This window comes from Cyprinus carpio, chromosome A17 (assembly GCF_018340385.1).
Source record: "Cyprinus carpio isolate SPL01 chromosome A17, ASM1834038v1, whole genome shotgun sequence".
Taxonomy (NCBI): Eukaryota; Metazoa; Chordata; class Actinopteri; order Cypriniformes; family Cyprinidae; genus Cyprinus; species Cyprinus carpio.
In genome coordinates this window covers 15,324,593-15,338,547 of record NC_056588.1, presented here as the reverse complement: position 1 = coordinate 15,338,547, position 13,955 = coordinate 15,324,593, and the positions used below count along the sequence as shown (strand labels likewise).

Sequence of the window (13,955 nt, the reverse complement as noted above, 5' to 3'; positions counted from 1 at the left end):
CCTTTGTAACAGTATGTATTTCCTATACAGTAATCAAGAATACTAGTCAGTTTAAATTGTACTTGAGTAAAGCATAAATCCACCAAAATAGAATACTTATCAAATAAAATTTCTGAAGTATTTTACAACAGTGGATTTAATGCATCCTTGCTCAATAAAAATATAAATTTCTTTTACAAAGAAAAAAGTCCAAACATTTGAACGGTAATGAGACAATTTGAGGTATTAATGCAGTTTCATGGCTATTATTGCGGTTACATCTGCGAGAGTATTTTCTTGAAAGGCCGAGTTACTTCACAACAGGAATGCTTCTAAAAGGAATCAGATTCATGGAAGCTAAATCACCCGTTCATGATGACTCTAAATGGTACATCTTGGACTAAGCCAGAAATATTTGATTTATTTAAGTCTGGGAAACAGCTCTTTTGGGATATACTGTATGTTCCAGAAACATCAGACCTTAATATATGTAACATACATAAACAGGTACAATGAGAACCGTATATCCTTCAATAAAAATAACTACATTGTGGAATAGTAAAATATTTCATTTTTTCTTACAGGAATAAATGACAGTTCTCACCAAGGTAAAGGAAAATGAAAACCATGTGGACCAAAATAAAATTTTATTCACTATACATATATATAATCAAAGTGATTTGGCACCTTCAAAACATCCTGCCGACACAACATGACTGCTACTGAAGAGCTTTTAACAGATCCTCACAATGACATTTTTCTGTTATAGACCTAATACTGTCATGAGCCTTTATGTTCTTCAGGACAAACAGCACATCAGATAAAAGTTTCCTGAAAAAAAAAAAAAAAAAAAAACGGCATTAGAACTATTATACAAAATAAATAATTTGACTCCTTTTCTTACAAATCCTATATTATTCTGAAAGCTTATAACTACACATTTGTCTGAGGTTCCCCGCTGTACGTTACCGAGTGCTGCTGGAGCCATTGTTGTCCTTAAATAAGGCATGTGCGATTTGAAGAAGGTGTTTGCTGAAGTTCTGCAGCTGAGGTAGTGAAGATCCAGTATTCAGATCAATAAACCATGATTTTGGAAAACAATCTGCAATCTTTTTAAAAACAACAGAAGTTAGTTTTTGATGAACTACCTTAGTAGTAACCATGAGATTAAATTGACATTGTAAGCACAGGCACCTTTTTGCATTTCTGGATGGTGTGTTTTGAATCAGATTCGTTAAGTACAGTTATCATCAAGTAACGGCCGAGAAGTTTCTCCAACATCAGCTCTTTAAGAATATGTTCAGGAATCAAACCATCCCATAATGCCATGTTACCAAGCAACTGAAAAACACAAAGATTTCAGCATTTGAACATAAGAAACATTTTATCCAAAACATTGGTTTGAACGTGTTTATGTAGGCTATATTACCACCAAAACATAACATAATTTATTCCTGTGATGGTAAAGCTGAATTTTCAGCAATACTCCAGTCTTCAGAAATCATTCAGATATGTTGATTTGGTGCTCAATGTTGAAAACAGTTCTGCTTAATCTTTTTGTGTAAAACTTGATACAATTGTTTTTTTCTTCAGGAATCTTTGATGAATAGAAAGTTCAACAGAAAAGCATTTATATTTAAAGTGCCTCATTATGGATTTTTGAGAATGACCTTTCATGCAGTGTGTAAAAGCTGTATGTGAATGTAAAAAGTCTGCAAAATTGTAAAGCTGAAAGTGCATCATAAAGTTATTGTCTCTCAAAAGACAGAGTCGACTCTGAATCGCTTAAACCAGTTGTTTAAAATGTGAATTACCATATTTGAATAATGCCCGCCTACACTCTGCGTGGATGTCCCGCAAAAACTTGAACCCCCCTCAAACGCTGTAACTCATTCGTGTGAATAACAATGTCGACAAGACGCTGCGCTCTGCGGAAGTAAATTCATTTTCCCTTTTAAAAGGATGAGGCTGTGAAGAATCGGTGGTTAAAATTCATCCTTAGTACGATACCACAGCAGTATAATCCCAAACTTTCCATGTTCCCATCATTTCTCTGTCTCCATGAATTCAAAGTGGGATTCATAAACCGGTTATCCTTCAAAGATGAGTCAGTGCCCAGTATGTTTGGACCAGCTTGCTCCTCTAATCATAGCCTGTAAGTATGATTAATAATGGTTGCTTTAATGTTTTGCAGAGCATTGTGTATACAGTCAATGCAGCTGTGGGCGCGCTATTTTCTAGAAATGTGTCAATTAATATAGAATGTCTGTCATTCTTATTACTTGGAGTCTTGATAAATGGTGGAGCAATATCTTGGTATACAAACTGCAGTAATTTATCAGTACTCCACATCTGTGTTCGGCTAACGCAAATACCATTATTGTTTGGGTCTTTATTACATTCTGTTTCCGACATGCGCTGTACGCAGTAGACCAATCATAACAGAATGAGCATTGGACCAATCAGAGCAGAGTAGCCTCACGCAAAGGAGGGCTTTAGAAAGATGAATCTTCGAACAAATCATTTTAGAGTCATATAGAAAACTGTTGTTGGGGACTCCCAAAATCAAAAATTATGAACCCTTCAAATAGCATAATGGGGCACTTTAATGTTTTGTAACATTATAAATGTCCTTACTGTCACTTTTGATCAATTTAACTAATCTTTACTAAACTGAAGTGTGAATTAAACTTACTGACCCTAAACCTTTGAAATGTATAAGGAAACAGCAAGGGCATGACCAGAAGTGAAATGTCAAACCTTCACTGCTGACCAAAACTGTTTGTTCTGAAACTGGAACTGTGGGGATCGTTTATGCTCTAAAAACCTGAGCGAAAACACAATGTCTTGATTAACTCATTACAACAACTTGACAATCACACACAAACATCTGAATGCAATAAATTATTTTTTGAAGTGTTAATCAAAATATTAAAAACAACAAATCCAGATAAAACCTACTTTTTTGGGTACAGTGGAACAAAGACGTCATTGTCTACTGCACTCCTTAACCTCTGAATAACTGCTTCTACAAAGGCCTGCAGGATGAAGTCACAAGCTGATTATATTTACTGACAATATATCCATGAAAGTTACATCTGGAGTTTTAATGCATCATAAGACAACACCTTGACAGGTTTGCTTTGTTCACCATAAAATACAGAATAATCCTCCTGTATTCTCTTGCACAGTGTCGTGAGGGTTGTAGACTGCTGCGCAGAAAAAGGGTCCCATACCAGCTCCACAAAACCTGCCCAAAAACAAGCTACATTTTAATAAGATAATTAGTTCTGGATTTCATTCTGCACTTCTGAACGAATGCTGCACAGACACCAATCAGAGAGCCAGAACACCACATTCTGATATGCTTAATAGTAAATTAAATTGAAAAGCATGATATTAAATTATTCTGTGAAACATTCTGTTCCCAAACTCAATGTAAAATGCAGCAGGCTGGTGAGTGTTATAAACCTGTTAATGTAATTATGTGCAAATGACATAGTTACCTTGAACTTTAGAAAGGATTGTCTTCTCAATTATGGTGGGCAGCGTCGTCATATCCATGTTCTCCGTTTCCTCATAACCCTGACCGTGACAGAACCTCTCAACAGCAGAATACCACGGCAACGCCTCAAAGTCTTCACCTGCCTACAGGAAAACAAAACATACAGTGAAATACATTTAGATATAGTAGTAATCATAAAGATTGAGAAGTTGATGATAGACAGATATAAAAATGAAAGACTGAACATTAAAAGGTCTTTAAAATTTAATGGACTAATGATTCATTGATGTAAAACAAATCTGAAGAGGGAATGAGAGTTCTGGAAATAAGGGCTATTCAACGAAACAATTATTGTATATGAAAACATATTTATTCATTTAAATGGTCATTTGGTTTTAGGACTGTCATGATATCAGGTTTTCATTACATGATGATGATGACCACAGTTCACAATATTATTGCAATATCTATAGAAAAATAATGCTATCAGTCAAATTCCTCTAACCTTTGGTGTTTTCTGTTTTTTGGTCATCCACACAAAGTACAAGGGTGGCGTATTTGAGAGAGTATTTGTAAACATAACTGTACAAAAGTGTAGAAAAGAACTTGCTCTTGAAAAGAAAACCTTTAAAGAAAACTCCAACACTACTGAGGTGACATTCGTTTTCGGGTGTGGCAAAAGTGTCTTGCTTTTGCCTGTTATCTCTGATGACATGATTCTGTGCACCAGTAGTAGCCACACACTGTATCAGCATAGTCTTTTTTTTTTTTGGCCACTATTTACTTTTGTTAATTTATCGGACATGGAATATTTGCAAATTTTTGGTCATTTCAAGATCAATTTGTAGCACATCCAAATCAATGCAGTACAAAATCATCTGATGGAACAGCAAGATTATCATGAATTCAGATACAATATTTTGTAGACAAGCCATTGATCACCTGAAGAGGATTCCAGCCAATAAGCTGGTGTCGAATCAGAGGTGCCAGGAGTTTTGGGATGCACAGGCCAATATAGGCATTACTGTAAGAGTCTTGAAAGGAGATGCGCCACTCATCAAATCTGGAGAGGATTTTCTTCACGTCCCAGAAGTCTGTTTGAACATCTGCAAACACTTCCTGTGCCTTTTTTAGTAGATCATCTAAAATTGAATTAAAGTTATAGATGCAGTGACACTTTATATGTACTCCAAACACAAGTATTAGATGAGGTCTTGGTATTCTCAAAGTATTTCTACACTTTTGGCAAGACTGTTTAAAAATAATTGTATTTGTGCTTCCATGAAGCTTCTCACACCTCTTTTACTTTGTAGCTCAGCCTGCTGCTCCGCCGTTGGTTCCAAGTCACACGGTACACACCCAATTTCTTCTTCAGACAAGCTAGGACATGAAAATGCATAGGGAACTGAACAACTGATGATAAATGACTTTGACAACTGTAATTTACAGATTATAAGCATCTCAGAAAGCCTCATAATAATTAGAGTTTCATAATGTCAGGCTTAGTGAATCCAGGATTTACAGCAATAACAGTCCGAAACGGTGAAAGTGCAAACATAATAATCCATCTCACCTCTGCCAAGCTGGGTTTGAGTCTCCGGCTGTGTCACCATTGCTGTGTGAATCAGTGTTATCTATGAGACAGCCACAATATACAATATTATATGAATGAATGTGCATTCAGTCCTGTGATAGATGGACGTTATGATCATTATAATCATATGAGTGGGCATAAGATGTGAAGCGTCCTCTACAAATTATTACATACTAAAAGGCACTATTGAGTTGTAACCTTACAGGTTAACTTCTGAATCTGTGAGGACTCCTCTTGTAGTGCTTCTCTTCTTTGACTAAACAGCACCTCTGCCTGGTCAATATAGAGACTGTGCACGTCCAGCTCAACTGAGTTTATTAAAGCCATCTGAAAAATAAAGCATGACCCCACTACTTTAATAACTGTATATAGTTATATTGAATTATGTACATGGTTAATTTAGCAAAGATTAACCTTCTCAGACAGGCATTCCAGTAGGTTCCGTGAGAACACATTCATGGTACGGTAGAACCGGAGCTGCTCTTCTGTGGTATGGTTTTCGAGGCTTTCCAATGAGCTCTTGGCCATTTCCATATCCAGTTGCATCCTCCTAAGCTCCGCCTCGCGCGCCCTGTGCACCTCCCTCAGTGAATCTAATCTGAAGCAAAATATATATTTTTTTATTCTTGTGTATATATTAATATATATGTATACACACACACACACACGCTGACATTTAAAAGCTTGAAGTCTGTAAGAATTTATGTTTTTTAAAGAAGTTTCTTAAAAATAAATAAATAAAAGGTATAATAAGAAATAAAATAAATAGGGATGCACGATATTATAGGAACTTTTTCGGAATTGGCTGATAAAGGCTTAAAATGTAAACATCAGCATCAGCCGATCTGAAAAAAAATTATGCTGATAAGATGAATAGCTCACATGTGTTCAGGGTGTGCTAGCAAGAAGATCAAGTCAGCAGTGTGGTCATTCTTGAAGCAAACTTTTGCCTGAATGATGATTAGATTCACTGTTTTGGATCGCCACATTTAATCTGAGAAAGTATGTTCAGAATGACGTGTCCAGTGTGTGATAGTGTAAACAGTCACTAGCGCATGCAGCAGCAGCCTCCCCGGGTCCAGCAAGGCCTTTTTATTTATTTAGGGGGCGCTGTAGTAAAACTAACAATAAAATAAACAAACAAAAAACACAAACAACATTAGCACATTAATGTTAAAATTTTTATTTTTTATTTTATTATAGTTTTTTTCAAAGCTTTCAATGTACTCTCATTAAAAAATAAAGAACTTTAATAATGCTTACTAGTTCTAACAAATAAGTTTTTGCTCAAAACTAACTAAAGTTAAAAAATAATTTGTTTAGAATTTCTTCACAGGGGAGACTTGGAAATATATATATTGGCATCGGCTATCAGCCAAAAATGATTTAAAAAATATCTGCAAAAATATATTATTGTGCATCCCCAAAATCCAAATCTTCTGAACAGTAGTTTATATACAGTATATATGTGTGACGAGTGGGGCAGGGCCTAGAGAGCCATGGGAATGGGTCGAGGCCGGTGGAGTAATTGGAAATGAGCGACACCTCGCCACTCACCAGTCTCGCACAATATATATATAGGGTTCGTACAGATAAAGCAAAATGAAATTCAAGGACTTTTCAAGCACTACTTTTTTGGTTTTCAAGGACTAAAATCAGTTTTCTCACTTATTAAACTATATTGTTAATATCTTTCAAATTCGAATAAATAAGCTAATAAAACAAAAAAGGTACAAATAAAGGGCAGCACAAGCATGCAATGACTGTGGCAACTTTAACATTTGAAAGGATGCTATGGCAAAGTTATGTTTAAGTTTTTCATGAACATATGATACAACCTGAAGAATGAAAGCTGTATCATACACTTGTAGAATTATCAGCTATACCACGCTCATAGACGGGGGTGTGACAATACACATAGCTCACGAGATGAGACAAAATACAGATACTTGGTTCACTGGAACACAAGAATATTTTAAAAAAAATATTAATAAATTGAAAAAAAAAATGCAAATTAAACACTAAAATCAAAAAAATATATATTTTATATATTAAACTTTAATATTTATATATAAAACAAAAACCAGGCAATAAAAATATTAAACAAATAAAGTAAAACAAAAACAAATAAAATACAAAACATAAAAAACCAAATAATATTACTAAACACAACAAGTATGGAGTCAATATAATATCACATATATACGCACAAAAATAAAGTTTTGCAAAGGAAAATAAAGTTTTGCAAACAAAAATTAAAGTATTGAGGAAAAGTAATTTTGCTTTTTGCAAACAAAAATAAAGAATTGCAAAAAAATAAATGATACCACGCGAAAGCAATGATTTTGCAATACATATTTTCCATGGTCATATCTACAATTTTATTTGCAACACTGATTTTATTTTGCGTGTCAGTCTAGTTTGAGCTTGCGCTGCAGTTTTTCCTGTGCGCTTCATTTTTCTGCGCGTCTCGCTTTGTGACGCTGTTTTGACGTGGGGGTGGAGTCAAGGGGCAGGGGCGTGTACAAACATGCCTCCCTGGAAGTGACGTCATCGGCCCGAGACGCAGCTCACTGATCCAGGTACTGTCATGATGAGCAGATGCATGCGAGTGGATCGCTTCCTTTTATTCACTACCATTAAAAACAGGCATGGTTTCGTTTTATTAACTTTATTAACAAATGTATATGTGTATTAGCAGCGTTTGCTCAAGTTAAAGAAGTTGTTACCATGCACATCTGTTGTTTATTTCTCTCGATGTGCACTCTTTTACTGGCATAAAGTTGGCTTGACGTTGGACGTTCGATATTCGCAAATCTAGGGGACCGTCTCTAAAGTTACATGCGAAACTACTATACACTTCTCTAACGTCAATAGCATGCAAGGAGAATGACTAACAGTCATGAAAACAACTGTTAACTGTTCATCCAGGTGTCAACTATAATGCACACCTTTTATATTTTTTGATAATTATTAAAATAAACTGTAAATCATATGTAAAATATTGCTACTTTTCATTACCAAATGGACGTAAACACTAATTTTAAAGCTCAAAAGCTCAAATGAAAAATAGCAATATTTTACATATGATTTACAGTTTATTTGAATAATTATGAAAAATATGAACGGTGTGCATTATAGTTGACACAAAGATGAACACTTTACAGTAAGTTTTATGAAAGTGAGTCATTCTGTTCAAAATGCTATTGAGCTTTAAATTTGTATTTAAGTGCATTCGGTGATGAAAAGTAGCAATATTTTACATATGATTTACAGTTTATTTGAATAATTATGAAAAATATGAATGGTGTGCATTATAGTTGACACCTAGATGAACACTTTATAGTATGTTTTATGAAAGTGAGTCATTCTGTTCAATGCTATTGAGCTTCAAATTATGGCATATTTTAAATTTGAGCCCATTCGGTAATGAAAAGTAGCAAAATTTACATTTGATTTACAGTTTATTTTAATAATTATCAAAAAATATAAAAGGTGTGCATTATAGTTGACACCTGGATGAACAGTTAACAGTTGTTTTTCATGACTGTTAGTCATTCTCCTTGCATGCTATTGACGTTAGAGAAGTGTATAGTAGTTTTCGCATGTAACTTTAGAGACGGTCCCTAGATTTGCGAATATCGAACGTCCAACGTCAAGCCAACTTTATGCCAGTCACACACTTTTTATAGCATTAAATGTGTATTGTTTCATTTGGTTAACTGCATGTGTATTAACAGTGTTTGTTTAAGATCTAACCTGTGGGAGGACGCCAGCGCACAGAAGCGTTCTTTGTTCACATTAGTTCAGAGTTACTGCTAGTTTTAATGTAAAATTATGCAATTCACTTTCATAAACTATAACGTACATCATTAAAGAGGGTCTAGACGACTCAAGTTTTATATCGATCTCGACTTCGTTTTTCATTTACATAACTCCTGGCATAAATTAATTAAATGACTGTCATTGTAAGATAAAAAAAAAAAATGAAGCTCGAATCTTTCTGGTTTAATTTTGCCACGAGTTTAATGAATAAACAAACCCGCGTGACCATAGCAACCTGAGATTATCAGAGATTGATAAAATATTTTTTATCCATCCCACAGTCCGTTGATCGTGTCTTTTTATGTAATATATGTGCATATAAGGCTTTTTATTATTTTTATCATTATATATATATAATATATCCAAGTGGATGCTGCACACTGCTGGTGGTTGAGGAGAGACCCCCCACATGATCGTACAGCGAATTGGGTGTACAACAATACATTATAAAAACGCTATATAAATGCATCATTCATTTATTCATATAGGCTAACCGTATATAATAATTGATAATAATATTATATTAAATAGGGCTATATTTTTATATTTATTGTTATGCTTATTTCCCCTTTTAATTCGTGTATTGCTTACCTAATTAACGTTCTTTGTTAAATTAGTGTTTTCATTTACAAATGAAACTAGCGAATTATTCATTTATAATTCTAGTATTTATTATTATAGGGTTATTGTTAAATTCATCCTCTAAAGTGCACTTTAATGAAAAGTGTAATGAAAAGTAGCAATATTTTACATATGATTTACAGTTTTTTTAATAATTATCAAAAAATATAAAAGGTGTGCATTATAGTTGACACCTGGATGAACAGTTAACAGTTGTTTTCATGACTGTTAGTCATTCTCCTTGCATGCTATTGACGTTAGAGAAGTGTATAGTAGTTTCGCATGTAACTTTAGAGACGGTCCCTAGATTTGCGAATATCTAACGTCCCAACGTCAAGCCAACTTTATGCCAGTAAAAGAGTGGCACATCGAGAGAAATAAACAACAGATGTGCATGGTAACAACTTCTTTAACTTGAGCAAATGCTGCTAATACACATATACATTTGTTAATAAAGTTAATAAAACAAACCATGCATGTTTTAATGCTAGTGAATAAAAGGAAGCGATCCACTCGCATGGATCTGCTCATCATGACAGTACCTGGATCAGTGAGCTGCGTCTCGAGCCGATGACGTCACTTCCAGGGAGGCATGTTGTACACGCCCCTGCCCCTTGACTCCACCCCCACGTCAAAACAGCGCACCAAAGCGAGACGCGCAGAAAAATGAAGCGCACAGGAAAAACTGCAGCGCAAGCTCAAACTAGACTGACGCGCAAAATAAAATCAGTGTTGCAAATAAAATTGCAGATATGACCATGGAAAAATATGTATTGCAAAATCATTGCTTTCGCGCGGTATCATTTATTTTTTGCAATTCTTTATTTTGTTTGCAAAAAGCAAAATTATTTTCCTCAATAAACAAAAATTTCCATTCAAAACTTTACTTTGCCTTATCAAAACTTTAACCTTTTTACGTATACAAGAAAAATTATAACCACTCCATAAATATAAACATAACCAACTTAATTAGATTATGTATTACAACAAATACCTCCAGAGGGCGCCAACGGCCTGTGATGTTTCACTTTACAGAGCGATTTAAATCCTTGCTTAATATTGTCCAAATGACTTAATTTTAATATTTGGCCACATGCAAACTCAGAGCGAGGGTTTAAAATTGTATTCTAAAATCGCGATGGACAACAAATCGCATATTTAGAAATATGTTGATGTATTCTCCTGTGTTGGCATAGGTTTATAAATGATTTACATTACAAATCTAGTGAGACGTTAAGAAACCCAAACTCACAGCATATGCAGAGAAAGAACCAAACTAATCAGCTGATAAGAAGAAGACCTCCACCACTCTAAAAAATAACAACAAAACACAAAACACTTCAACACAAAAAACCCAAACAAAAAGCACATGCAATAAAAGACCAAATATAATGCAAGCACTATAAAAGGTTTTACCACAAACCCAACTTTATACTGATATACTGATATGAGACCGCTTTTCACCTAGGAGTATCATTGTCATGTTTAATATCGCGAGATCTTGTGCACTCCCGAAAGCCAGGTGAAATAGCTCCTTTTTTATAATGCGCTGCATTGTTAAAAATCTAAAACAAAAATTATCATTAATTTTTTTTTTTTTTTTTTTTAAATCTAAAACAAAAATTAGCAGTAATTTCATATATTCTGCCTTTCAAAAATTCAAGTACTTTTCAAGTACCTTTGCATAAATATGGCTGTTTTCAAGGGTTTTCCAGCACTTAAATGTCAAGAAGTCAAATTCAAGTACTTCAAGCATCTTGTACGAACCCAATATATATATATATATATATATATATATATATATATATATATATATATATATATATATATATATATATATATACACACACACACACACACACACACCACACACACACACACACACACACACATACTATATGAATGCATTCCTGCAGCTCTGCAGCTTACTTTGCAATGATTCTCTTCTTAATGACATCAACACTGACTGGTGGAAGTGTTTCGGGGATGTCCATTTTCTTCTGTCGGGCTGGTCTAGGAGCCTGCCATTCTTCTGGGAATACAAGGAAAGGTCCTTGAAACACTATGGGAATATTGTGTAATAAAAAGCAAGTAAAAGGTAAGTTATATACAATGGCTCAAGGAGATTAACTGAGCCTTCACGTCACAGCGGAGGGTCTCACTTGGTGTCTTTTGACTCCTTTTCCTATCTGCTGTTCTTCCCACATCTGCTGGTCTTCCTCCTCCTGGCTATCAGAAAAACTCTCATCACTATCACTCCCTACACAACACAGACACAGAACATACGGAACACGTCATCTATCTCCCAACTGCTTAGTGTCTTAATATACACAAGTAGCATCACAGTTTCTCACCCATCTTCTCAGTCATTCGCTCTCTCAGAGTCTTGGGTTTGGGTGCGAACTCGATTCTGCGCTCATGATCGTCCAGCTCATTGTCACTGTTTTGTTCTCCGCTGCTCGGACCTTCTTCCTGTCCACTTCCAGGAGTGTGGGGTGAATCCAGCGAGATGTAATCTTGCTGGGCTCTGGCTTGTCTCCTCTTCTCTTTGGCAGCACGAATCTTTCTAGCATCAGGAATGATGACTGCAGCATCTGACAAATAATGACATTAACAACCAGACTTTAGTGTTAGAGAGTAAACAGTGACAGTTTTTATACTTAGGTGAACCATTGCTTTAACTATTGCTTTAAAAGTTTGTGTTCACATAATGTATGTGTGTGTGTGTGTGCTGTGTACATTTATTATGCATATATAAAGACACAAACATATATGTATATATTTAAAAAAAGATTACGTGTGTATGTGTGTGTGTGTGTATATATATATATATATATATATATATATATATATATATATATATCTATATATATATATAATACATGCATTTTGTGTATTTATATATACATCATAAATGTATGGTATTATACATCATAAATGTACATAAATACACACATTACACACACATATATCATGTAAACAAAACTTTTATCTTGGATGCAATTATTAGCGATTAATCGTTTTCGTTTGACAACAATAATTTACTTCAGAAAAGTACAAAACTAGATGATTAGAATAAAAGGTAAAATAGGCTAAAGATAAAGATAAATAGGCTAAAGATAAAAAGGCTAAATGATCTTTAAAAAAAAGACAGACTTGAGATGTTTGTGGTCAACAACGACCACAAGAAATAAATGGAAAATATGAAAGCAGAGCAATTTTGGGGGTACACAGCCCTATGTATATAAACTGTATTAATTGAAAATAATATGAATTTCCTAATATGTTTTATTTTATACAGAAATAAAGAGTGCAATAATAAAATCCCCTCAAACACAAATATTAAAGAAAAATATTTTAAAAATAAAATACAAAATGTTGAAACAAAATATCATAAGTGAGGAACTCCGTCCGGAGGGTTATTGGCTGCTGAGAGGCAGATGATGCAGTCAAACCTCTTTGTGCTTTTGAAGACCCAGATGAACTTGATCTGGTAGAAGAGCTTCCTTCATCGCTGTCAGGAGGAATGTCTTCTGCGGAGCCATCAGAATCACTGTCAGACTGCACACGGACATCCTTATTACTCTTCTTAACTGAAACAAATCAAGTGTTATTGATCATGACGGTCACTGGCAGATGAACAGCATGAATCTCCAGAACTGTGCCATTATTCCAGTCACTGTAAAACAACAGACACACCTTGAAAGCTTGGTAAAGATGCAGAAGAACCTTCTTTTTTCCGAGCCTGGAACACAACCTCTCTTTTGACTGAACGTTTCACTGTAAAACTCTCCTCGGTGGCTGTAAGAGTCACGTTTCTTCGTTAAAACCGATCTATTTAGCGCTTATGAGAGGTTATAATAAAATACTCACGGTCTTTTTCGTCCAGAAAGCTGAGTGTACTGCTCTTCGACTGCTGGTTGATGTCTCTGGACTGGAGCGCAGAGGCTGAGGGCTCGTCAGCATCACTGCAGTCACACTCGTTTGAAATCCCTCCTCGCGCCATGTCTGCCTTTGAATCTGCTTCCTCCGTTTCTTTTCCTGCATCACCGCCGCCAAGCTTGTCATTCTCATCCTCATCACTGGATTCATTTTTTCTTCGCCTGAAATTTCTGCGTGGATTTTTATTAAACATGTTAAACGCAATCCAATGTGAACGTGAAATCGACGACTTGCAGTGGTGTATTTACTTCCTGGTCGTCGTTTAAAAACATTTCACAATAAAAGTCCTGTACATGAATAACGAAATCGATTGTAGTCTATATTTAATTTATTGTGAAAAGTGTAGTTGTGTCAAAGTCTTCAAACAGACATGGCAAATGTATCCAAACTGAATCTTGTCGATTTTAAAAAGTGAAATAAAATAAGTTAAGGTTGCTTAGCTCCAGGGCCTCTAAGCATATTCTTATATACAAGCTTTTCACTTAACAT

The 13,955-nt window shown here is 34.9% G+C and overlaps 1 protein-coding gene across 1 annotated transcript; it reads right to left on the bottom strand.

Annotated features, from left to right (window-relative positions):
- Positions 1 to 609: 609 nt before the first annotated feature.
- On the bottom strand, positions 610 to 13,850 carry LOC109046784 (intron Large complex component GCFC2-like). The gene is given in 19 exon segments (XM_042774612.1): positions 610 to 810; positions 949 to 1,088; positions 1,174 to 1,320; positions 2,740 to 2,806; positions 2,941 to 3,017; positions 3,108 to 3,229; positions 3,486 to 3,627; positions 4,427 to 4,626; positions 4,782 to 4,864; positions 5,058 to 5,118; positions 5,282 to 5,405; positions 5,493 to 5,676; positions 11,454 to 11,556; positions 11,559 to 11,586; positions 11,687 to 11,784; positions 11,879 to 12,118; positions 12,980 to 13,117; positions 13,224 to 13,325; positions 13,398 to 13,850. Coding segments are annotated over 19 exon segments (2,430 nt in total). The 5' UTR covers positions 13,660 to 13,850; the 3' UTR covers positions 610 to 698.
- Positions 13,851 to 13,955: the final 105 nt, after the last annotated feature.